The 27,444-nt window shown below is 42.2% G+C and overlaps 1 protein-coding gene across 4 annotated transcripts in view; it reads right to left on the bottom strand.

The window, feature by feature from the left end:
• Nucleotides 1-27,444, bottom strand: part of Fhod3 (formin homology 2 domain containing 3) — a 431,422-nt gene that overhangs the window by 361,075 nt on the left and 42,903 nt on the right. For all 4 annotated transcript variants that reach the window (XM_042675149.1, XM_042675146.1, XM_042675147.1 and 1 more), the window contains exons 2-3: nt 17,753-17,859; nt 829-893 (exon numbers count right to left, since the gene is read on the bottom strand). In XM_042675149.1, the coding sequence (XP_042531083.1) occupies nt 829-893; nt 17,753-17,859 (172 nt within the window). The remainder of the gene's footprint in view (nt 1-828; nt 894-17,752; nt 17,860-27,444) is intronic.

Raw genomic sequence — 27,444 nt, 5'->3', positions numbered from 1 at the left:
GCTCCCTGCTGTGTTCCTGGTCTCCAATAAAAAAAAAAAATGGAGGAGGGACCATTCCACCCATGAATACTCCACTCCAAGTGTGGTCTGGGACTCAGCAGGGTGACATATTCTCCTCCTTAGAGTCCAGAAAACCACAGCAAATAGTAAATAAAAGTAAAATTACTCAGATTTATGATACTGCATTCTTTGCTTCAATTTAGCCCAACCCCATAAGGAAAGTAGACCACAATGATAAAGACCATTCATCTTGGTTTGCCTATTTAGTCTAAGTAATTGGTTTCCCTCCATTGAACTTTGTCTAAATACAGGGAAAACAAAAGATCTTGGAAAATCAACATCTGTAGAAATGGACCCCATGGCATTCTTGAGTGACAGCAAGCAAGCCATTCTGAACCACAAATATACTTGCTTACTTCATCCCATCCTCCACTATCATGATTTCCTTCCAATCATCTGACCACATCTGGGGCCCTAGACTCTCCTTCCCCTAAGCAATCTTCACAGAGCCACATCCATGAAGAGACACTCCCATAGGCTAAAGCCTCACATTGGCAACAGCCCAGGAAGAATCTCACCTCTTCCAGCACTGCCAGAAAGAAGTTCATGAACAATCTGTCTTACCTTGACCTCTGGCCACCACCTCAAGAGCAAAGAAAGCCAGGCTAGAAACAGGGCTCTAAGATTTATTATTAGGAATGGCTCCATTAGAAATCAGGAATCCAAGAGAGGAGCTAACCTAAGCAGTCACATGACTATACAGTGCTTAATAAGGGGAATACTGTTCATCATATTTGATCACCAAGTACAGAAGCTAAGGTCACTCACCAATGCAGGCATGGACCCTCACTGACAGCTGTGTCCGAAGGATGATGCTGTGCTTCCTGCCACGCCTAGGGAGAGAGGAAAGAAAACACCTGGTGTCAGGGCATCAGTGGAGATACCCCTATGTTGTCAAATCAGCTTGAAAGTTTTGGTATACATCACCTAAAAGAGGTTCTTGATAAGCAGAACTACAAGCAAAGCTACACTGAATAAGACTCTATCCTGAAACAGGACATGTGGCAGACATCACAGGGCTCCAGGGAAACCAAATAAGAAAGTTGGGCCTTGGTGGCTTAAGCACATGCATTTTACCGCCATGTTCCATCAGTTCATTCCATTCACAGACTCTGTACGTAGTTAGGCTTGACCAAGTTGGGAAACTGTTTTAATCTGGGCTCACGAAGTGAAATTCTCAGAATGTAAAAACATAGTCTTATTTGATCATTCCCATGGCTATTTTTTCTTTACATATCAAGGGAAAAAGAACATCAGGACATTCTGCCCAGTGTATGAATTCAAGGCTGTTATGGCTTTCCTCTTACACTGTTCCAGGAAGATGGAAGTGTACCAGAAAACACTTCTATTTAGCTTATGCACTTACCGGTAAATACATTAGGTGATATGCAAGTATATACAAATGGATTAACTGAAATATGGTAGATTCCAAGTTCAGCAAAATGAATGACCAGGAAGTGGATACTCAAAAGGAGTCGGGGGTGGGGGGGGAACAAATGAAGAGGAGAAGAAAAGGAGAATGCAGTCAAGAAGCCAATGCATACCCTACCAAATTAAACAGAGAGGAGTGGGGAGGGGAGGGATGAGTGGAGAAGGTTGAAAGGGGTGACACTGAGGCAGCACAGTGGATCACAGTGCTTCAGTTTTCTTCTTATCCTTCTCTTCCCTGTCAGGGCTAATTTGTAATAGATCCTGTCAATGTCTTCTGGCTTCCTAGTATTAGGAGGAGGGGAACATAGAACTCACCCACGCACATTGTGAATAAGTAGTTCTGGAAGTGATGCTTTGGCTCAAGTGTTAGAGCGCTTGCCATGAGCTGAAGAGCTGAGGGGCAGCGCCCAGGCCCAGAGTTCAAGCCCCACAATCAACAAAAACAACAAAAATACAGTAGTTCTAAATTCATGGTAGTGACTGCACCCATTATATATATATATTTTTTTTTAATTCTTGAAACCAGATACGGACATAATTTATTATTCATTTAAACAAAGGAGGAAATCGGTTACATTGAATTCAGTATCCTCTGGCCCAGCAGCCGCTTGTCCGTAAAGAATTTTCACTCAGATACCCTTCAAATTATTGGGAGCCCTGCCCTCTGCCCTGATTAGTTTACTTGATTGTTTCACATGTTCCATGTGTTGGGTATTAGTCTCAAAACAACTTAAAGTTGGGTATGGTAGTGTATACCATTAACCCAGCAACTTGGGAAGCAAGAAGATTGTAAGTCTGAGAGACCAAACTGAGCAAAATACCACTGAGGATACACGTAAGTGGTATGGAGGCTACCTGGGACTCATGAGGGCTCAACCCCAGAACTGTAAAAAGGAAGGGAACAGGAAAGGGAGGGAGAAAGGGAAAGTTCAACAAAAAGACAACACGACTCATTTATAGAAACTCGCAATTTCTACAGATCTCTACAAGATTTTATTCACTCTCTCTCTCTCTCTCTCTCTCTCTCTCTCTCTCTCACACACACACACACACACACACACACACACACACACACACACACACACACACTGCATTATGTCTTTTGTTAGATCTGCCAAGACAGAACGGCCCCCTAGGACAGGTAGCAGCCATCAAGCACATGGGCTCCCCTCAGAGCAAAGGAGGGGAAACCCAAAAGCAGAGAACCTGACATGGCTAGACTGACACCATTAGAAACAGTAAATCCTAGTCTTCCACCCTCAGTTTTCTGTAAAACTCATCATCCTCAGTTGTAAGTCATCAACAGTACATGTCAAATAAATGGTAGAGAACATGTGTGCTATGGAGCCCAGAAGGGCAAGCACAAGACATCCCAAGTACTGAAGGATTTCAGAAAAAGCCCACTGGTCCCATTACTTGTCCCTTCAAAGAACAGCAAGGCTGCATTCTGAATAAGTACTCATTTCCCCTTAGAATTCTCCAGTGCAGCTTGAGACATATAGGGCAATTGTGCTGAAATTCTAGGCTCCTGAATAAACTGAAGATGGTATCCCTTAGGAAGTCACAGCAGCCTCCCTATACTGAGCTTGTGTTTTGAGGCTGGTCTGAGCAAAGGTTTACAAGATTCCATCTCAATCAATTTATTGAAATTTAAAAAAAAAAATCTGGGTATGCTGGCATGCACCTGTCACCTCAGCTATGTAGAAAGTGTAAATAGGAGGATCACAGTACATGCAGGCTGAAGCAAAGATTTGAGGCCCTATTCAAAAGCTAACAAAAGCAAAAGGAAGGAAGGAAGGAAGGAAGGAAGGAAGGAAGGAAGGAAGGAAGGAAGGAAGGAAGGAAGGAAGGAAGGAAGGAAGGAAGGAAGGAAGGAAGGAAGGAAGGAAGAAGGAAGGAAGGAAGGAAGGAAGGAAGGAAGAAAGGAAGGAAGGAAGGAGAAAAAGCTGGAAGCATGGCTCAAATAGTAGAGCACCTGTCTGGCCCTGAATTCAAATCCCAGTAGGCAAGCAAAATTAAGCAATATGCAAATAATATAACAGGACAAATTAAGTTTATCTGAGGAACTCAAGAAAAACTACAGGAAATCTGCCACTCTCACACACACATAACTCTTAAATTCTTAAGAAGCACATGATTGTATGTATTGAGGAAGACTAGATAAACTCCCTGTAAATCTGATAGCCTTGATCCATTCATTTTTTTTCTAGCCAATGCGAAATAGTAAAGAAAGTTTTGTTTTTATGCATTTCCTTTACAAATGTCCATCCTGCCACATTTATTCACTCTAGAATCTTTCTGTTGATTCTTTCAGCTTCTTTGAGGAGAATAAACATATTACTTATCTAAAAACAACCTAAACCTTTCCAGTAAATATGCCTTTTTCTTCTATTTTGGGGTTATAAAACTTTCAGAGAATAATCAATCATGGTGTACTTACTTCCCTCCTGTAACTGAACACCCTGTCCGTATGAGTTCAGAAAAAATAAGAATTGTTAACATTTTTGGAATGCTGATTGTGTGAGTTCAGATTCTAAATACTTTATTCAGATTGAGTCTTCACAAAATTCCTGCAATGGGTAACACTGTGGCCATTTTAAAGACTAGAAACTGAGGCTCAAAAGGGTTGTGCAACATAGCTGAAATCACACTGCATCAGTGTGACTCAACATAGAGTCTGACCTCAGAATCTGTACCTGTTGCCTTCTCTCAGACAAGTGTTCTGGGCTAGACTCTAGGAGGGACACAAAGTACTCACTGCATTAAACCAGCAAAACCTGCATTTGCAACTTTCAGCCCTCCCTGCAAACTCAAGATTGTAACACTGGTTTGTACCTGAATCTCCAGCCTGTGGGCCCGCCCCATTTACCCCTTTCTATAGCTACATAAGCCAATGCCTAGGAAGGAAATCTCCCTAAATGGACAGATGGTCCTTGTTCCCCATGACCCTGACGACCATGACCAGGGTGTTGAAGCCCTCACGGCTACCATCCCTGCCAAGCCACCATGGAGTATTACGGAGTTAAATCAGAATCCTCCAGTGCCAGGAACTGGGGACACAGAGGCAAGGACAAATCAGTGGGACCAGAAACTCCCTCAGGACAGTCAAATTCCTTTCTTATCAGCCCAGCCAATGCCAGAGAACTATCACCAGCCACCCTTCCAGTCAGCGCTCTCCACCTGCAGCCCACACCCAAGGCCATGGCTGCTGCAGTGACTAGCGAACTAACACAGTTAACATGATTCAAGGAGACTTCAACCAAGACACAAATTCCAACACACAATGCTTACCTTCTGTCCCTGTCTCTCAAGAGAACTTTATTATTTTTTTACAAGAATAACACACAAAGGCCTGGAGATAAGGGCAGTGGTTACATTATTTCTGGTACAAAGCCAAGGGCTTGATCTCTTCTTGTAGAGGCCAACAGAGAACTGACACCCCCAAAATTATCTCTCCAAACCCATCAGAAGATTAGCTTGTTATTACAGTCAAAGGTACAAATGTGTATTTAACCGTTCTGCAGTTGCCCCAGGAATACAAAGCTTTTGGTAAGCCTCCAGATCTTTAAGATTCACCCAGCACTCTGCCCCAGGGATGAAGAGATGAAGGGAGATTAGAACAGTCATCTATCCATGGGTGAAAGCATAGAGCTACCTAAGAAGAATTTGCTCAGAAGATCAAAGTCCAAGCAAGGCAACCAGCTGCGACTGAACTCATTTCTAGATATATTCTCGTCTCTGTGGTAAACTAGAGGTGAAAAACAGAGCCAGAAGATAGCTGTGTGTGATCTTCTACATGTTATTTAACCCCTCTGGGCCTCAGGTCTCTTCGTCTGTTAAGTGGGAGTACTGATAATGTGGACCTTCTCCTGAGAATGTGAGAATTCAACCAGTGAATGCAAGTAGCATGCTATAGACATACTCAGCATGTGGTAATGGCTAGATAACACTAGGTAATAGTTTTGTCAGAAATGGTTCCATATGGCCAGGCATGGTGACTCATCTTTGCAATTCTAGCTGCTCAGGAGGCAGAAATTGGGAGGATCACAGTTCAAGTCCAGCCCAGGCAAAAAGTTCTGAAGACTCCATTCAATAAAAAGTTGTGGGTGATTTCAGATACATAGGAAACAGATGAGAGAATACCTAACCAACCTAACCCAGGCATAAATGTAAAACCCTATGCAAAACACACCCAAAAAGCAAAAAACAAAAAGAAAAACCTAGCATGGCTCAAGAGGTAGAGTATTTGCCTGGTAAGTGCACAGCACCAGGTTCAAACCCCAGTACCACCAAAACAAAAAGTACCAAATTTGTTGTTCCAGCTACTTCCCTCTTTTCCATTGTTGCCTTGCTGTATGCCTGCTCTCTTTCTCCCTCTGTATGGCTAACTTCAGTCTGCAGCTCATCTCTCCTTTCCTCTTCCCCCTCTCTCCTGCTCTATTCTCAAGAAACCTACAGCAGTGATTTATGTGCTATTACTTGATATTTTCTGTTCCTCACATCAAATTCAAGGGATTTAATATTCCAACTTTTATAAGGGACTATGGTGACGTTTGTTCTTCCTGTAAGTAACGTGGTGTTACTAGACTCTATGACTGAGTCACCCACTTTATAAGAGATAGGGAGTCCTAAAATACACAGGGAAACCATTTGTTGGAGCCCCATAGGACATGTCCTATGACCAAGCACAAAGACTGTGTACTCGAGCAGAAGAGACAACTCTACCCTCGTTACTGCCCCCTTAAATACCTACTCAGAGGCCACCAGCATGGCCCTGGTTCCCTCTTTACTGGCCTCTCTTAGAACTCAGCCCAACCTTCACCAGCTCAGCATCTCTTTACTACAGCCATTCCTCAAGCTTTTTGGGGGGGAGAGCGTGGAGAGGGAGGAGTTGGTACTGGGGTTTGAACACAAGTCCTCACATTCTCATTTAGATTTTCCCCCTCAATGCTGGCAATCTGCCACTTGAGCCATCTCTCCACTTCTGGCTTTTTTTGTGGTGGTGAACTGTAGATCGGCGTCTCAAGGCCATTTTCTGCTCTGAGCTGGCTTCAAACCACTATCCTCAGATCTCAGTCCCCTGAGTAGCTAGGATTACAGGTGTGAGCCCAGCACCCAACTCATTCCTCACATCCACCTGAGATAGACATGCATCTCCCTGATTTCCGATCGATTTAGAAAACTGTTCAGTGATTGCCACAATCTCATTTTTTAATGATTTCATTGTCCCAAAAAGAAACACCTTGTCCAGCCACTCCCCATCATTTAACATGTCACCTTTTGCGTATGTTTATCCTTCTCTTAGTCCAGTGTTTTCCAGGCTCATCTGTTTGATAATGTTATCACATTTTACTTATTACTGAACAATATTCCACCCTGTGTATCCATGATAGACATTTGGGTTGTTTCTACTTTGGGGCACTTAAAAATACAGGTACAAGCTTTTTGGGTAGTATATGTCATCTCTCCTCAGTTATCTATCTAGGAGAATCATAGCTTGAGTAATATGGTAATTCCTATATGTCACATTTTAAGTAGCTCTCAGCCTGTGTCCAAAGCAGCTGCAGCCACTTTACATTTCCACCAGGCATGAATGAAGAGCCCAGTTTCTTCACAGCCTCCACACAAGCCACTGTCTGTCAGCATCCTCGGCATGCCATCAGACATCCAGTGCTTTCCACTGGCATGTCCCTAATGACTTACAACACTGAACATCTTTTCATGTGCTCCTTGGTCACTCGTTTATCTTGTTAGCTATTTTTACTTCTCTTACTGGGCTAAATATCTATTCAAAGCCTTTTTCCTTTTCTAATTACCTTGCCATTGAGGCATTGAGGCTTGTATATTTTCTGGATGTCTTTTATTAGATATATGATTTATACATTATTAATATTTTTTCTCTTCTGTGGCTTAGATTCCCACCTTACCATTGATGTCTTTTGAGGCGTAATTTTGATGGAGTCCAGTTTGTGTGCTGTTTAATGACATGTACTTTGGGTCCATATCAGAGACTGTTGTTTAATGCAAGGTGAGGAAGACTTCTGTTTTCTCTGAGGAACTCTGTTTCACATCCAGGCTCACAACTCATTTTTAGTTTAAGTTCTGTATCTGTCCCTGTCACCCTCTTGTCACTCTCCTTGTCTACCACACTCAAGTTTCTCCTACACGGACACCCACCCACAGCTCCCAGACAGCCCTGCTGCCCCTCATCAGTTCCTCTAGTCTGCTTTCCCCATGTCTGAGGACACCCTAAAAATCTCCTCTGAGGAAGTGGCGCTGTGGCTTAAGCTTGCCTTGAGCTGACGAGCTCAGGGACAGCGTCCAGGCCCAGAGTTCAAGCCCCACGAATGACAAAAAACAAAAACAAAAAACAACCTCCTCTGAGATGCCTGGCCTTTGCTCCTCTCACTTCCTGTCTTTGTGGCATGGTGTTCTCCTCTTCTTATGTTTTGGTGTCTCCTCTCTCCTTGTTGAGGCAGACTCTGCTAGCCACCTATCCAATAACTACATTTTTAACAGTAACAACAATATGCATCCATCAGTAAACAATAGGTAGAGATTGCTGTTGGAGCTTCTGGAAGGCTCTGTAAAGGGGAAAGCCAACCATATCTAGCATTTGCTCTTCACCTCTCCCATCTGAGGCAGGAGCAGAAGGTGTCACTCAGTATTCATAGCAATTGGGGTAATAGTGCCTGGACACAATTTCACATTGCATGGTGTGGCCAGGAGCCTAAGCACGTGCTTCTGCCCCTTTACTTCTTTCTGGGGGGCTGGGATGCAGAGAAGATGGCAAAAACTAAAGCAGCCACTCTGGCCCCAGAGATGGGAATCTCATTTTGAGGGTGCCGTAGCTGCTTCACCACTCCCAGGGGGTGTTGCCAGTATCTGAACTCTCCACAAGAAAATAAACTTTTATTTTACCCACCCTGTCTTGGGATTTCTTAGGTTGCAAAAAAAGAGAAGACTGGATCCTAACCAGTCCATGGCTTCCTGCCTTGACTTCAAACCAGGAGTGGCCCTGTGTGACCATGATAAAGCATGGAAGACTAAAAACTACCGTCGGAGCACACAGCAGAAGGATACAATTAGCCTGGCTTCCGAGGAGTGTGGTGCCACCAACATATTGTCCTTCACACTGTCTGGTTAGCTATGGTTTTATGGTTAGCAGTGGTTTGAGGCTTATAGAAAAGTTTCCAAGTAGAGAAAGTTCTCATACACCCACACTATTTACTCTCCCACTCAGTTTCATCAGTAACACCTGACATGTGTAATAACAGATGAGCCAATTGTTAAGTTCCAAGTTTATGATTGGGTTCTCCCTGCATTCAACAGATTTTTAAGGGTCATCCCCACCCCGACATCTCATCTTTTCATTGCCTCCACAGTTTTGCTTTTTACTGTGTTCACAGAACTGGTTGGAACTGCACAAGGTGACTTGCTTACTCTGTGGTTCATTTCTTTTAATAAGGCAATAAATAAAGCCACTGTCAGAATCATGTGTGGGTTTTCCTGTGGACAAGCTCTTAATTCATTTGGGAAAACACCTGAGAGTATAACTGCTCAACTGTACGGTATGTCCACCTATCAGACCATCTCCCTAAGTGGCTGTACCATTTGGTATCACCACCCGTGCATGAAGGTGTGTTCTGTGTTCTGTACCCTCACAGTACATGGTGACCTCAAGAGTTAGGAGGGGTTCAGCCATTCTCATAGGTGTGTTGTGGTACCTTGTTTCAATTTGCAACTCACTGCCTAGTAACCCAGGCATATGAAAAAAATGGCTCAATATCATATTTGCTACCTTTTTTTTTTTTGCAGGTCTTGGGGCTTGAAGTCTGGGCCTAGGCTTTATCCCTGAGCTTCTTTTGCTGAAGGCTAGCACTCTACCACAGTGCCACTTCTGGCTTTTCTGAGTAGTTTATTGGAGATAAGAGTCTCATGAACTTTCTTGACCCAGATGGCTTCAAACCACAGTCCTCAGATCTCAGCCTCCTGAGTAGCTAGGATTCAAGGTATGAGCCACCAGCACCCAGCACCACTATTTTGATGAAGTATTTATTCAGCTCTTTCATTCATTTTCTTATTACTGAGTTTTGTTGTTTCTATAGGTTTGGGGGGCTTTTTGGTTTTTGAGATAGGGTCTCACTATGTAGTCTAGGCATGTAGACCAGGCTGTGGCCTTGAATTCTCAATCCTCCTGCCTCAGCCTTCTTAGCTACTTATTTCTGAAGTGTTTTGTTTTGTATTATTGGGGCTTGAACTCAGGTCTCCAACTTACTAGGCAGGCACTCTACCACTTGAGCCACACTCCAAGCCCTATTTTTACATTAGTTATTTTTCAAATAGCATCTTGTCTTTTTGCCTGGAGCCAACTTTTGACTACCACCTTCTTATCTGCACCTTCCTTATAGCTGGGATTATAGATATCAACCACCATACCCAGCTTGTTGACATTGAGTTTCTTCCTTTATGCCCTTACTGGCCTCCACCTGCAATCCTCCCCCATCTCCACCTCCAAGGTAGCTGGGATTATATATGTACCCCACCAAGCTATCTGAGTTTTTCATAGTTGGGATACGTGTTCTTTATTGATGTACATCTGTGGCTTCTATTTTCCTCCTCTCAATAACCATAATTTTTTCATGACAAACACATGCTAATAGAAACATTTAAGCCACTGTGACCTGGGTTGTTACATGCAACTAAGTCTAACCCCTACCTGCAGCACAGAACTTGGTTCCAGAGTATCTTCTAGATGCTGTCACCTGAGTAACTGCTAACGTTTTGTTCCCTATAGCCTGATTCTGTTCCCTCCCCCTGCTCCTTGGAGGGATGGCTCCCAGCCTCTCTAGTCCTTGATGCCTCTCACCTGAGTCCTAGGCCAACATTTTTCATGGATTATCTCACACCTTGATTGTGATTGCCCCAACTTCAAGATTAAAAGGTTTAAGAACCTCTTCCCCACTTCACTTCTCTAAGTATCCCCATTCTGGCCATATCCATCTAATGTCACATGTCCTTTCCATTCCCTTGTTTTGCTCTTCAAAAGCTCCCTTCTTTCCCTACACTGTTCCAGGCCCCAGTCTCTCTTCTCATCCCCAAACTATGCTACATTTGACTGATACCAGATCAAAGTGTTTCCTACTCCTTCACTTTCTTTCCACCCACCCCTAGACAGACCTTCTCATTACCTGCCAAACTCCAAAAAGGCTCTCTCCTTGCAAGTCGTTTCTCCTCTTCCTGACCCCAACCCACAGCCCAGCTGGTGTCCCACTCCTACCTGATACCATCTTGGTCCCATCACATGAGCCAGCATTTGGAAGCACTGGAGAGCTTTTTCTGATAACACTGTAAAGTCAGTGTGGGAGCCAGTTCCATCTTTCTGGCTACTTCAGCCTGTTCTGAACTGCTGCCCTTCTCCTCAATGGCTCTCTACGCACATTGCACACTGGCATTGACTGGGGATACTTGAAAACTTCCCTCTGCCTGGGCCCGGCCCACATGCTCTGGCTCCTTGGGCCAATGGCCACGCATGGAAAGGAGTGGGTGGTTAAGCTTCTTCACGTTTTTACAATATTCTCCAAGATTGGGAACCTAAGTCATAGATCTCTGACCCAAACATCTGACCACCTGGCTTACCCTTTTTGTTTTGGGGGTGTTTTTTTGGTTTTTTGGTTTTTGTTTTGTATGTCGTGGGGCCTGAACTCTGGGCCTGGGCATTGTCCCTCAGCTCTTCAGCTCAAGGCTAGCACTCTACCCCTTGAGCCACAGCACCACTTCTGGCTTTTTCTACTTATGTGGTGCTGAGGAATCGAATCCAGGGCCTCATGCATGCAAGGCAAGCACTCGATCACAGAGCCATCTTCCCAGCCCCACTACTTAGCTTTTTAAAGAGCAAGATTCCTAAGTTCCACACCAAGCCTCCTAAAGCCAGAATCTAGAGACCAACATTTCTAAGCAGCTTTCTTCCAGAATATTCTAAGCCAGCTGGCCTAGAGATATCCCAGAGCTGGTGTGCAGGAAATCTGGGTCTTCCCACTCAGCATTTCACCGAGCTCTCCCAACGGTTCCAGTTTCTCCCCCACCACAACCAGGGCAGGTGCTGGTGGTCAGCACTTGGAGACCATTGCAGTCCTGGGAGGCAGAGCCCCCTCACCTTGTGGCTGACATGCCAGTCTCAGCTGATACTAACTAACAAGGAAAGGGAGAATTGCTCTCCTTCCTCTAACTTGGTTTTGGGGGAGGGGGCTTCTTGCTTTGTTTGCATTTCCAGCTTCTGGACCCAGGCTCCAAAGGCATTTTGGTGATCACTGACTTCGCAGCCCTAGGAGCTCAGGAAATGGGATAAACATGTGATTGGACGAGGCTAAACTCAAAGAAGTGGAAAATGCTCCTTTCCCCTTCAACCTTGACATTTTGAAAGGCCTCCTGGAGAACAGGATGAAGAATGAGAGGCTACCCCCACCCAGTCACCCACAAACTGCCAGAAACTCAGGGTTCATGGACCCTCCACATATGGGTCTGGGCTCTGAAACTGCAGTTTGTCAAGGAAATATCAAAGAGCCAAACCACAGCAGACCTCAGATTGCTGTGTTCTTCTAGGCAGGACCTCCACAAGGCTGGCAGGAACCATCCCCTGTGAACAAGGTCTCCTTCCTTACAGTCCTTCCAGCCACACAGCCACATGAGCTGCCAGCCTCACACTCCTGGCTCCCCACTCCCACCCCCACCCCCACATAAGCTGGGGAAAACCAGCTCTCTGAGAGAAGATGGACATCATTATATACCCCAGCATGAATTGCTGCCTTCCAAGATGACCTCAGCCTGCTGGGGACATGCAGAGGACATGTCATGTGGAGTGTGAAGTCCTGGAGGATTGGTGCAGCACATGGAGTGCTGTGGCCCTCTGGTCCCCATCTGCTTCCCCACCCACATTTCTAAGACCAGTGTCTCCTCACAAGTGCACCTAGGAGACCACCGTGACAGTGGTGCAGGCTGGTACTAATTTCCATGCAGAGGCTCTGGAGTGGTGAGCAACCCCACCATGGTTCTCTTCACTAAAGCTCAAGTTCTTGGAATGCTTGGCCTGCATAGACATGGTCTAAAATCCAGTCATTCTTATTTCAGTGTGTCATGACCCCAAATTCTGTTGTTCTGGCAGCAGCTACTGGGTATTTTTGGTTTGGGGAGTGTGTGTGTGTGCGTGTGTGTGTGCGTGTGTGTGTGTGTGTGTGTGTGTTTTGGTGGCCTTGCACTCTCACTGGGCTTTTCTGCTCAAGGCTGACACTATACCACTTAAGCCACACCTTCTGCTTTTTGGTGGTTAGAGATAAGAGCTCAAAGACTTTTCTGCCTGGGCTAGCATCAAATCATGATCCTCAGATCTCAACTTCCTAAGTAGCTAGGATTACAAACATGAGCTACCAGCACCTGGCCAATTACTGGTTTTTAAATATGTACTGAGAGTTGGGTACTGGTATAAATGTTCTCAGTGCATCATCACACTACTTCACAACATCCAAAGGAGGCAGTATTGTGATTAAACCATCCCTACTTAAAAGGAAGCTGAGGTGAAGAGTAGAATCCACATTTCCATGTCACATAGGCCAGGAATAACCACAAAGTCCGTGTCCTTCACCACAGTGTAACGCTTGGGGTACCTGAGACCTCCTCCAGAACCCCAGGAGGGAGGAAAATAGGACTGGCTAATATTTTGTCCTTATTTTACATAAATAAATTTTACAAATGTTCTTAGTTTGTGAACTGTCAGAAGAGCAGCTTCCCCAAGGTCACACAGTGGCAAGGTCAAGAATAATCTAGAGGCTACTGTTTCCCCTGCACTATGCTATCTGCTAATTCTCTGACCTTGGAAGACATAAAAAGACCTTGCTCTGTTTTCTTCACCTTATAATTGCTTTGTCCTTCCACTGTTAATATTTTTCCTCTTCCTTGGTTAGCAATAGTCTGAGTGATCATTCTAAACAAGGAAGTTAATTTTTAGTCTTGGCATAAAAAAGGAAGGCACAGACAAAAGCAAAAACAAATTCCTCTAGGAAGAAAACTCGCTCAGAACACACTATAGGCAAAAATATCATAATTGAGCCAAGTGTGGTGATACATACCTGTACAGTAATCCCAGCACTCAAGAGATTGAGGTGGGAGGCTCATGGGTTTGAGACCAGCCTTGGCTACATAGTCTCAAATAAAAAGTTTTAAATACCATCATTTTCAAACATCTTCGTTAGGTGGCCACAATTATTAGCAAATATTTTCCTATAATTGATACAAAGACATCAGAAGCAGAAATAAAATTTCAATTGGTAAGTTCATACTCCAAAAGGGCAATTAACTAGGAAATCATTGTATTTTAACTACCAATTATGGGAGATGATATGAGTCTCAGGACACAGACCTTGCCAAAAGCCACATACACACCTTGGAGCATACCTAGGGGGGATTTTTAGGGAAAGCCATACCAGAAATGTATTCTGACACCTGCTGAGTCAGGGCTGGAGCAGAGCGGGGGGGGGGGGGGGGGGGGGGTGTTAGTTAGGCCTAGGCCTATATTGCCTGCTGGTTAACCAAGGGATTCACCTTGTGCTTTGGTACTCAGTGGGGGGTATTTCACCTGAGAGAATGGGGTGACAGCTCACAATGCTGTCATCTTCTGCCCCTGTGTCAGGATAGGGATACATGGGCTCCAGAGGATCAGAAGAGCTGAGTAATATTGTGTCATTCTGAGAGTCTTCCAAAGGACAGGATGGGTGGCACTAGGGATAAAGACCATATCAAAGATATAAAGCTCCCCACTCTGAGGTGAGTTTGGGGTCCGTTTGTCAAATGTGGGGTTACCTAACATCTTTTAAGCCATTTTCAGTTTCCGTGTCTTTAAGTTCGGCCCTCTCATCATGCTGTATTTCTTGTTTACCTGAGTAAAACAGCTTCAAGGAAGAAAGAATTCTTAGAACCTAGTTTCAGAGATTTCAGTCAATCATGGCAGGAAGAGGGTGGCAGAGCTGAGCAGTCCACATCATAGTGGCCAGGAAAAGTGGGGGGGAGAGGGGAAGAGAGAGGAGGGGCAGGCCTGTGCTCACTCACTTCCTGTTCCTTCCCCTTCTAGACACCCAGTCCCTCAGCTTATAGGATTGTGTAGCCCACATTCAGGGCAAATCTTCTCCACCAAGTCAATACTCTCTGGAAATACCCTCCAGATGCACCAAGAAGTGTGTTTTTCTGATCTCCTGGGTATCTCTCATTACAATCAATTGACATCACAAGGCTAATGAATGGACCTATGGCCAGGTAAGAAATCTAAAGAAGAAGAAAGAAATGAGATCTACACTGGCCAGTTTGCCACAGAATCTCCCTGGCTCACTAGGACAGCTGTGGAGGACCTTGTTGTGTCAGGACACTGATGTCACCAGCAAGATATACTGTCAGTACTGGAGCCACCCTGCCATGTGCCTGGAAGTGGCACATGATGTCCCTGTATGAACCAGCTCTATGTCACCAAAGGTAGAAATGGACATGTTGCATAGAACCTGTGCCTTTGCCCAGCACTTCGGAGGTGTCAGAGGGATACAGACACAGGAATCCGCAAACCTGTGTACCAACCTAGCTCTCTCTCCCTGCTTAAGTAGTGTGTATGTCTGATTGTCTGTGTGCCTGTGTGTTCTGGTCCTAAGGCTTGAAGTTAGAGCCTGGGTGCTGTCTCTAAGATCTTTTGCTCAAGGCTAGCACTCTACCAATAGAGCCACAGCTTCACTTCTGACTATTTTAGTAGCTAATTGGAGATATGAGTTGCATAGATTTCCCTCCCTGGGCTGGCTTTGAACCACAATCCTAAATTCTCAGCCTCCTGAGTAGCTAGGATTACAGGCATAAGCAACTGCACCTGGTTCCGGCATATGCATTTTAACTCTTATCCTTCAGTTGTCTGATTTTTAAAAGTGGAGATAACACACAAGGTTTTTCTTTGTTGTTGTCGTCGTTTTTTAATGTACTATGTGATTTTTTTTGTTTCTTTTGTATGTTCTTCCCTCTATGGTATATCCCCTGTTGTCACTGTATTTGATTTTGGTACCATGGTATTGTATATACATTTATTTGAATTAGGGAAGGGGAGCAACAGAATGGTGAGACAAAGGACAAAGGGGAACCAATGCAACAGCGATATATACAAGACAATATGCTAGAAATGATCTGTACAACTTGTGGGGAGGGGTGGAGGGAGTAAAGTAGGAGAAAAATGAGGGAAAGGGGTAACAAGTTTGACAAGAAATGTACTTACTACCTTACTTATGTAACTGTAACCCCTCTGTGGATCACCTTGACAATTAAAAACAAAACAAAACAGGAAAGAAAAAAATGGAAATAACCAAAGCCAACTAACTGGCTCTTAGGAAAATAGACTATTAAACAAAGATAGCAAAATAAGGTGTCAGTATAGTGTTTGGTGTAGTAGGTGCCCATAACTATTAGTTTCTCAATTCTTATATTTATCTAATATACTAGTTTTATTTTTCCTGGACTGCCATCTCCAAATCACTTAAGGTTTGGTTAGACAGAGAATAACATCAAACAGAACACAGTCTCCAAGGATGACAGGAAGTAAAGACATTTTTCAAGTTGACAATCGTCCACTCACAATAATCCTGGGGTCTGTTTGACCAATGAACCATGAAATTATCCAATTAGACTGCCATCAGCCAGCATTCTGACAGCTTACATAAAAGGATATCATTTTTCAGATACGTGATTTTTTTAATATCACAAGAAAATTTCTCCAAAATCTACTAGTCTAATAATGTTAATTTTAAAATGATGGTAAAGCTGGACATGCCAGCTCACATGTTTAACACTCGCTACTTGGGAGGCAAAGAACAGGAGAATTGCTGTTTGAGGCCAGTTTCAGCAAAAAATTCACAAGAATCCATCTCAACTAATAAAAAGCTGGGTACAGTGACATGTGCCCAACTATGCAAGATGCCTAAAAAGGAGAACCATGGTCCAGGCTGGCCTGGTCAAAAACTGAGACATATTCCAAAAATAACAAAAGCAAACAGACACAGGAAGTACCTGCTTGGGAAGTACAAGTCCTGGATTCAAATTCCAGGATATACACACACACTCACACACACACAGTAAGTAAAATGTGGTTTATGGATAGATCCTCCTTGAGTGTACAGCTTGAGTGTACAGCTTGAGTGTACAGCACACATAATATCCATGTTGACACTGCCAATATCCAACAGAGTCCATTTTCTGTGTGCATCTCTGGTTTTTTATGAGTATCACTTTATTGTGACTCATAGTGAACAGGAGTATTAAGCAAAACAGATGTAGGCTCAAAATAACTTCATATTAATCAACATAATAATTACTTTTCTCCACAATAATGACTGTAAAGGATGACACAGTATTACTCTATTTACTAAGGCCTCTGCCAAGAAAATTAAACATCCAGTAAATAATTGAAGATAATGTTTAAAACAGCTGTCAAAGTCCACTAAGATCTGGAAAATAATGATTTAATTATGATATTTGAAATTAAAAATAACTTGGAAAGTAAAAATGATGTGCATGAGTATACTATACCAGAAGGGTTTTTTAGGACCGATTAGCTCCATGTAACCTTGTCAAGAAAAGTCTCTTAAGACATGGGCACCAGTGGTTCACATCTATAATCCTAACTACACAGGAAGCTGAAATCTGAGGATTACTACCAGCTTGCATAGAGACTCTCTCTCCAATTAAACAGCTAAAAAGCTGGACTAGCAGTGGGGCTCAAGGAGTAGAGTGCCAGCTGTGAGTTCATGAGGCCCTGACTTTACCCAGGACTGGGTACAACAATAACAACAAAATGTCAGCCGGCTGCCAGTGGCTCACACCTGTAATCCTGGCCACTTAGGAGTCTGAGATCTGAAGATCGCCATTCAAAGCCAGCCAGGGCAGGAAAGTCCATGAGTTCTTATTCCAATTAACCACAAGAAAACCAGAAGTGGCCCTGTGGCTCAAGTGGTAGAGTACTTGCCTTGAGCTGAAGAGCTCAGGGACAGCGCCCAGCTCCAGAGTTCAAGCCCCACTACCAACAACAACAACAAAAAAGTCCTTCAAAATGAAATAGAGCCTAATCACAGTGATAAATCACTTGTTTTTCCCCGCTTGTTGATTAGGAATAGAGGTCAAAGCCAAGGTATTCTGAGACCTCAGGCCTCCTGGGAAGTGGGGCCCAGTCAGCAAAGCTAGAGACTGCTCTTACCCAGCATCATCTTGGAAGCCTTCCAGCTCATCCCGTTGCTCCGCCAGGGTGGCTTCCAGATCCAGGTAGGTGCCATTGTGGGACAGCTGCAGTGTGCAGTCATCCAGCTGCAAGAGAAAGAGTGATATTTACACCCGGCCTGTTCTTTGGAGGGGAACTTCATATGGTGAAATCCCCTCATTACTTTCATGTGATTCTAAAAAGCAAATATTATTCTGCACTGTGAATCATAAGTAAAAGAAGCAGCATGATGTAAATAGATGGGAGCTCACTGGGTGCCTAGTGGACAGGTCAGGATCTGCTCAAGGACTGACACTACCAGGACCAGAGAGATGTGGAGGGGGCAGGACAAGTGGCCTGCTCATGTTGCATCCGAAGGGCCTATGGAAAGCTATGGGTTTAGGGAATGGGAACTAAGATCCTTATGTGAGGGTGACAATTAAGTAAGATCCATGGGGCTTGAAAGGCCAACTTGGTGGGGAAAGACACAGTTTCTTTCCATCATGAGCACTGTACTTATTCCAATTCTATGGGCTTACTTAGCACATGACAAATAATAGTTATTCCATCTATAATGTCTTTGCGGTTAAATTAAAAGAAACATTCTCCTTCTGAATGGCAACATATGCAAATTACAACACATCAAAGAGGACATTAGGTCTCTTCCTTGCTAGTCTCATTAAAAATACTACTACTGATCATTTAACTTTACAGGATGACCCATTGTGACAATGAGATGTACAAGACAGTATGATGAAAACAAACTTTACAACTTTGCAGGCGGGCGGGCGGGGGGGTTGGGGAGGGAGGAGGTGGAGAGGTGGGGAGGAAAGAGATGGTAGGGGAAACAATGCTCGATAGGAAATGGACTCATGACCTTGCTCATGTGACTGTAACCCCTCTGGACAGTATCTGTACAATAAAAAATATATTTTTTTAAAAAATAAAATAAAATAAATAATTTAACCCAACTGTTAATAATCTTCCGGGCCCTCTTCTAAACATATGACTTATTTAAGTCATTTAGTTCCCATATGAAGTTTATGTTCTAATGTTAATCCTTTTTATTTTGTGCCAGTACTGGGGCTTGAACTCAGGGCCTAGCACTATCTTTTAGCTTTATCACTCAAAGCTAGCTCTCTACCATTTGAGATCCACTTTTGACTTTTGGGTGGTTAATTGGATTAGATTCTCACACACTTCCCTGCCTGGGCTGGTTTCGAGATGCAATCTCCAAATTTCAGCCTCAGAAATCACTAAGAATACAAACATGAGCCACTGAAACCCAGCTTTGTTAACACATTTTTTAAAAGCCCAAAAAGAAACTAAGTAACATCCCCAGTGTGACCTGTCTGTAAAATGGTACAGTGAGATTTGGATGCCAGCAGTTTGGCATCACTCTGTACCCTCTCTACAGAACAGGACTCACAAGGGACTTGAAAACATGCTTGTAAAACTCAGCTGGTATATATGCCAACCCTGGGCTTGAACTCAGAGCCTGGGTGCTGTCCCTTAGTTTTTCCTTTCAAGGCTGATGCAGTACTTCTAGATTTTTAGTGGTTAATTACAGACCTTCCTGCCTAGGCTGACTTCAAGCCATGATTCTCAGATCCCAACCTCCTGAGTTGCAAGGATTATAGGTGTGAGCTATCAGTGTCCAGCTAGCTTACCATGGCTTTTAATATCACTTATTTAACTCTACGTCACTATAATTTAATTGAAATAATGCTTCCTTAAAAATTGACTCACAAACTTCTTGAGGATTTCACAATCAATATTTAGGAGACACCACTACCCCCCAGCTAGGGCCAGCACACACAGATCCTGGCTTCCTTGGTCACTCAATTAAGGTACCTAGGGTAGAGAGAGCAGAGGAAGTTAAAGGGAATGAGACTTTGACCTGGCCTTTAGATCTCTGTTATCCCCACCTAAGCCTTGGGGTAGAAGCCATGGTGTGCTGACATCCACGGATGTCACCCCATCCATAATGGCATCAGTGGCTATTTTGCATGTCATCTCCATCCGGCACCTTCCAAATTTATCCCCAGCTGCCCAAAATGACTGTGCTGTCTTCATGACAGTCCTCTTGGCCTGTCAGGCATCTGCCCTCCATGTGCTCTGGGCCAGATGCAAATCCCAATAGGAAATCCCACCATCTTAACAATTCCTAGCCCTTAGCCTAACTGCTGTTCTCATCGCTCCTCTCCTCAAACTCCAGGCAGCATTAACTCCCTCAAGTCTATCTTAACAAAATTATATGTCAGACCCAGGCAGGGTACCAAGTAACACAGAAATGCCTCCTTCCCTCAATAAGGTGGTTTCATTGGGCAAGCCGGACACAAACAGAACACAGGGCAGAATTTAAATGCCATTTTTATTAACTGTCAAGTTCAACAAAATGAATTCCAGGAAGCTGGAGCATGTGTGAGGGGTTGAAGTCAAGGGGAGGTGGGTAGATGAACAGAGAGAGGAAGAGTGGGTGAGTGCAGTCATAATATTCAATGTACACATGGGAAAGTGGGATGAGGTAAACTGAGGGGTAGGATGGGTGGGGAAAGATGGGAGAGAAGCATGAAAGGGGTGACACTGATCAAGAGTCAGTGGACTCACACATTAACACATTGAATTGAAACCCCTTTACACAACTACTTACAGGTAGTAATTTTCCAAAGAAAACACTAGATACTATGTTGAAAATGAACTATATAACTTGTTGGTGGGGATGAGAGGGGAAAACTGGGAGAGAGAATGGGAAGGGGTGACATTGTCCAAAAAGGAATGTACTCTTTACCTGATGTATATAACTGGAACCCTTCTGTATATCACCTTTATACTAACAATTTTAAAAAATCAAAAAATATAATTTAAAAAATAAATTGTCAAATGTGTATAAGCTCTTCCTAGGTTCTGTTCCTACACAGACCCAAGTCTCCTGCAGAAAACTGCCCAAATCTACTTCCTGAAAAAAAGATGATTTCCTATGCCAGATATCGCCCCCTGAGCTGCTAACTAACGTGTGGGCAGGCCCTTCACAAAATTAATATTTGTGCTCATTGCTCATCTTGTCTCTCAGGAAGCATGTGGAGACTGGCAGTTGCGGGGGGTGGGGGGGTGGATAACAACTCAGGCCCTTAGAAAATGAGACTTGTGACACAAAGGGGTTTCTACAACCTGGTGGCCTGGTGGCTAACACAAACAAATTACTGCACACTCTCCAGACCCCCCTCTCATTGCTGCACCCCAGACACGTGAGGTTAATATTTAAACCATCACATAAGCCAAGTAGCAAAAATAAAGGGTTTGTTGGCTGGACTGACACAGTGAAACTGTAAGGTCCCCCAAATCCTTGGGGGGAGGGAGGAGGGTGAGGAGGATCTGCTCTCGGTATCATTTTTGTAAACAAAGTGATAAGTACTCTTACTGATTTCTTCCACCTTAATGAAAATTAAGTTATAAACTTCTAAAAACACATGTCCAATGCGAATGGGAAGTGACGGGGAGTTGATTCCAATCAGATTATCAGAGAAAGTTGGACAGAAATAGCCAAACTTCCCCCTACAGAGTGAAGGACTCAGACCCCTCCCTGCCTGCCCAGCCCCTGACCTCAATTCCTGCTCACAGCCAGGCAACCTGATCCCCTCCCTTGGCCTCTCATGTCCAATGTCTTCCCAGATGACTTAAGGGCCCTGGAATTTCCTGACTCCAACAATTTTCATGTCAACCCTAATCCCCTGGCAGCATGTCCCCAGTGCTCCTTTCTTGGTTATAGGTTTGGTGTCCAGGCCATTGTCGGGCACTTCAGGACATAAGACAAAGCAGAGAGCCATGTGGTGTTACAGGGCTATTAGATGAGAGTGGCAATTAGGGAATGTAGGGGCAGTAACTGTGGCATGGCAGGGAAATCTCATATCAGGTAACAGGCTGTCAACCTGTGGCCAGGATTCTAGCATGGGGGTTGGGGGAGTGCTCAAGAGGGAGCCAATCTCAGAGTTGTACAAAAGGTCCTTCCAGATACCCTGCCTCTCATGCTGCTCCCCGGAGTCACCACACCAGATTAAAATAAGTCCCCATTGTCTGGAGACAGAGAAAGAGCCCTGCAATCCTCCTAAAGAGGCTGTGCAAAGTCACGCTGAGACTCTTGACTGCTCCTACAGACAGCATGCTCAAAAAGAATAAACAGACTCACCATCCCAGAAAAAACATCAAACATCTAGAACAAGGCTGATGTCACGTCTCGATTTATATGCTTTCCCTTTCTTAAGCCAGTGAGGTGGTGCGTCACTGGGGCAGTTTAATGATTATCTGGGTTTTGGCTGGAGGTCTGCAGCCAACTCTGGTCTAGGTAATAAAACTTCTATGTAGCCCTGAAATAGATTTATACTGAACCAGTCTATAAATACACATTGAGACTACCCTTTAAACTAATTTTGGTAGTAGTTTAGTGGGCTGATTTCTAAAAAAGAAAAAAAAAAAAAGGCAATCTGAAAAAAAGTTCTAATCAATGTCACCTGACTGCATCTTATATTTTGGATTCTTTATAAAAGTAGCAGAGACAAAAAACCAGACTTGGATTACAAACAGAAACAACATAGGAAAGAGATCTTTCTAAATACACACACACACACACACACACACACACACACAGCAATGCCACATGTCTCTTCTATAATTCTTAATAAAACCAACACAAAATCCTGATGTAGTCATTCAGAATTTTATGGGCTACCAACACTCTTCTCCCTGCACTGAAGAGGTTAAGATAAAGAGATCAAACCCTGGGCTTGCCCTGTGTCTACCATTCTCCCATGAATAGTGAGGTTGTGGTATTCTTGCCATTATCCTTAAATTTGAACATTTCCCTGTATAAATTATTTTTACATATCCATTCACACTAACTAAAACCAATATTCAATAACATCATTACTGAACATGTCAGACATTGTACCTGGACATTTTTCCCTGACTAATACAATATAAGAACTATTTCCGGGCTATTTATGTTGTATTAGGGATTATTAGTAACTTAGAGATGACATACAGTATACAGAAGAATGGATACAGGTTAAAGGCAAAGAATGCCATCTAACTTGAATAGTCACAGATTCCGTTGCTTACAGAAGTCCTGGAACCAATCCCCCACAGATCCCAAGGGGTGGCAATATAATGCATTTCATAACTTTTGTGAAAAAAATTCACATAAAGGAACATACATATAAGTCTAGAAATTCACATAATACTGGTGGAGTTTCCTGTGAGAAAGACTACACTACTTATTAACACAATAGCAGAAGAAAATGGGTGCTACTGACTAAAATCCTTCAATGTACCTTACTTTTTTACCTCCCTAGATATCCATCCAGCCTCCTCAGAGGAAGTATGTTCCAGAAACTTTAATAAGTATTTTAGGGTGAAAGTAACTTTTGAAAATCTAGCACTTATAGGTTATAAAAATAATAGTTCATTTACATTTAAAATGGATGGGTTTTACTTCCTCAGAAACCTTCAGTGAGTTAGTGGTGGCCACTAACCTAAGCAAGAATAGCAGTGTTCTGAAAGCAATTTGGTCATTTGCCAAATCAAGCCTCAGATTTCTCTAGAAGTTGAAAAGAGTATACATCTCACCAACCAAAAGCAAGGCCTCTGCCAAGTTGGGCAACAAAGAAAAAGGCAACATAGCTCCCATTAGGAACTTCCTAATGGGAGAGGCCAATAATTGGGTAAATAGATAAATATTTGAATTATTTTTAAGGGCCACGTTATCATCAAACAAATAGCAGAAAACACACTAAAAGTTTTACTTGAAAAAGCTATGATAGATTTACTTACGTCTATGGGCAACTGTTTCCACTTTTTGTATCACGATTAAAGTTTTAAAAAAAAAAAAACAGTATCAACAGTGTTTCAGGATTATTGGTGTATATTATCTTTATTGTATTTGCCCACTCAGATGAAGTCTTTTGCCGCACTGTTTTATGCTGTGCGCTTAAGCGAGATACACAAGGTGACAGGAAGCTCTTGGAGCTGTGGGCAGGACTGAACACCCAATACCTGGTTGGAGTTCAGCAAAGAGGGGTGTACAGTGAGTCATCTGGGTGATGTCTATTCTTCTTTCTATGCAGGGACTGAAGCATAATGATGGAAAGGTCCCTGGCAGAGAGGAAGCATGAAGACTGGAGACTGAAAGAAAGCAAGCCCAGGACATACAGGGAAACCTAGATGCTAGACTTGACTCTACAGAAATAAGAAACTGTGAAATGGAACCGGTGTGAACAAGTCCGTGCAAGACCCACCTTGTAGCACACTGATGGAAGTGGTCCCACAAAGAAAGAGGCCATTGGTGGTATCAGAGGCAATCTAAAGGTGGCTTGAATCATGATAGGGCAGTGGAAATGGAGAGAAAAGAAGAGAGATAAATGATGCAAGGAAAAGTGGGGAGAGAAGGAAAAGTCAGAGGCCATCATAGTTCATAGGATGTAGGGGCAAATCTTCAGTTTCTTGCTTGAACAAATTAATAAATAGTGGTGCCATCTGCTAACACAGGAAATGTGACAAAAGCCTCCAAGGTAATTGGGACTTTTATTTTGATATATTACGTCTAAAGCAAATGGAGATGTTTGAGGGTTTGGATGTGAATGAAAACATGGCAGCTGCAATCCTATTAAGTGCTGCTTGCATATGGTGGACATGCAGTAGGCCCTTCTCTTGTTGATTGATCTGCGTAATGTGTGCTTTCTCATTTCTAAACCATTTAGGAAAAGTCTTTATCAATTTTATTAGACTTTTCAAAAGAACCAACTTCTGGTTCTATTTTTTCCATCACCATTAAGTTTGTTTTCTCTCCTTTTCTTCTGTTCTTTATTTTTCCTTCTACATTCTTTGTGTTTATCATTTTTCTAAACTCCCAAATCCTGAGATTTTTCAGTCTTCTCCTTTTTAAAGTCCGTTCTCCGTATCCACAAGTCTCACATCTCAACCAATCAATCATAGATGGAAAGTAGCCAGAAAAATAATTGTGTAGGTGTGGAACATGTACAGATATTTTTCTTCTTGTTTTTCTAAATAATACAACTAATACATAGTATTTACATTGTATTACAAGTACTACGAGAAACCTAGAGTTGATTTAAAGTACATAGATTGTATGGGTTCTCTGCAAGTACTTTGCCATTTGATATAAGGAATTCATTTATCTAAGAGATTTGGGGTATCTGCTATGTGAGGGAAGGAGTTGCTGAAGCAGTCTCCCTCAGATAATGAAGGCTAACTAGATAAGCATTTAAGATAATTATTTTCTGTGTAGATTTAGTGATAGCCCATAAGATCTAATATGTCATATCTTCCTTATATTCAGTTTAAAATACTTTATAGACTCCTCTGAGACTACTTCTTTGACTTAAGAGATATCTAGAACTATCTAGCATCATTTCCAAATACAGAGGAATTTAAATATCTGATATCTTGTTTCATTATTGATTTCTAGTTTAGTGTTACTATAGACTTCTATATGATTTTAGTCCTTTGAAGTTCCCTGGGACTTATTTTTATGGAAAGGATACATGCTCAACAGCTGCAGTGTTAGTTAAGTGATTCTCAAGGGAGCTCTGTTCTTACTGCCATTTATCTGCTTGTTCTCTAAAAAAGCACAGAAATCTCCCACTACAACCATGAAGCCTTCTGCTTCCTTTTAATTCTGTCCATTTGACTTAATTATCTTGGTTATTTACTAGTTGCAAACGAATATTTCCTAGCGGTCCACTAGGAGATTTCCTTCTTATCTCTAGTAATGTTTCTTGCCTTCAAGATTACATTATCTGTTACTAATACAACCATATGTCTTTCCTTTGGTTAGTGTTACATGGTTTATCTTGTAGATTTTACATAAAACACTAGTATATTTTACATCAGAAACTAGGAATATATTTAAGACATAGCACTTGTTAGTAGAAAACAGTATTTTTAAATCTAATCCAACAGTCTTTTATTAAAAGTAGTAAAAATTTGTCAGTGGGTCTGGAGCAGGAGTTTGAAGCTCAAATAGTAGAATAGAGCACTTGCTTATCATACTAAAAGGTTCTGGATTCAATCCCTGGTGCCTTAAAAAAAAAAAAAAAAAGGTTCATTCCTGCTACTTGGGAGGTGAAGATCAGAAGAAATGTGATTTAAGATTAGTCTGGGCAAAAAGTTAGCAAAATCCCATCTCAACCATTATGCTGGACCTTTGGTGCATATTGGTTATCCCAGCCATGTGGGAGGTTTCAACAAGAACATTGTGGTCTAGGCTGGTCCAGGCAGAAATAATAGATCTTATTTGAAAAATAACTAAGGGGAAAAAATGGATCAAGAGTAAGATCACCTGCCTAGTAAGCACAAGGCCATAAGTTCAAATCCCAGTACCACAAAAAAAATCTATTAATCTAAAATTATTGCTGATGTTTGAGTTCAAATATCTATAATGTTTAATATGAGATTTATATGTTCTACTTTCTCTTTTCCTCCTTTATTTCCATATGTGATTTAATTGACTATTCTTTTTAATTGACTATTCTTTATTATGCCATATTACCTTTCTCTTATTGCATCTCTCCCTGATTACACATTCTTTTATGAATTACTTTTAACAATTTAACCTACAGATAATAGCATGACTTGTTGACTCAGAAGAGCCTATTATAAATTGGTGCTATAACTTCCCCAACAACTTAAGGACAATAGACTAATATGGCCATGACTTTTAAGATAGTAAATAAGCTGTCTTAACCCCATAAGATGGTACTATTTTGAGTAGTCAATACAGTTAATTAGTGGATTTTATTCCTTCCTGCACTGAGTGCTTCTAGCTATAAAATTTCCTTCTACCTGAAGACCTCATTTGAACCTTTTTTAGTGAGCCTGCTGAAAACAAAATTGCCCAGATTCTGTTTTCTAAAAATATTCTATTCCACCTCCATTTGGGAAGAAGAAATTTGTAATTCAGATATATTTCACATATTATATAATTTACCTATTTAAAGTATATAAATCTATAAGTTGTATATTCACAGAATTGTGTGTTCATCACCAAAGTCTATCTTCAAACATTATCATTACTCAAAAAGAAAGCATGCCCATTAACAAGTATTTCATTTTCCACACAAATACCCTTTAATCCCCAGAAACCACTAGTGTATCTTCTGTCTGTATAGATTTGTCTATCCTAGACATTTCCTATAAGTAGAATCAGGAAACATATGGTCTTATATGACTTGTTTCTTTTACTTAACATGTTCTTGAACTTCATCCATACTATAGCACTTACTGGCTTTTAATTCATGGCAGCTATGATAAATTCATTCAAGAAAACAGATAAGGATTTGTTAGGAAATGGAAAGACTTGGAAAAAAATATACTAAGTGAAGTAAGCCAGGCCCAAAGAAACATAGGTCCCATGGTTTCTCTTATTTGCAATAACTAGTATAAGTCTAGGTCAAGCAGAAAAGGTCAAAAGCTGTGTACATATGGCCAGATAAGATGACATCAAGCAAAATGAATCCCAAGATAGGGACACACTGGTTTTTTCTTTCTTGCTATTGTTTTTAACATATTTATAATGTACTATGTGATTTTTTTTTTGTTTCTTTCCTATGTTCTTCCCCCATGGTAAATCCCTGTTTTCACTGTATTTGATTCCGGTGCCCTGCATTTTGTATATACAT

The sequence above is a fragment of the Dipodomys spectabilis genome, unplaced genomic scaffold, assembly GCF_019054845.1.
Source record: "Dipodomys spectabilis isolate Male_0828 unplaced genomic scaffold, ASM1905484v1 ptg000024l, whole genome shotgun sequence".
Lineage (NCBI taxonomy): Eukaryota > Metazoa > Chordata > Mammalia > Rodentia > Heteromyidae > Dipodomys > Dipodomys spectabilis.
This window is presented reverse-complemented; position numbering and strand designations above follow the sequence as displayed.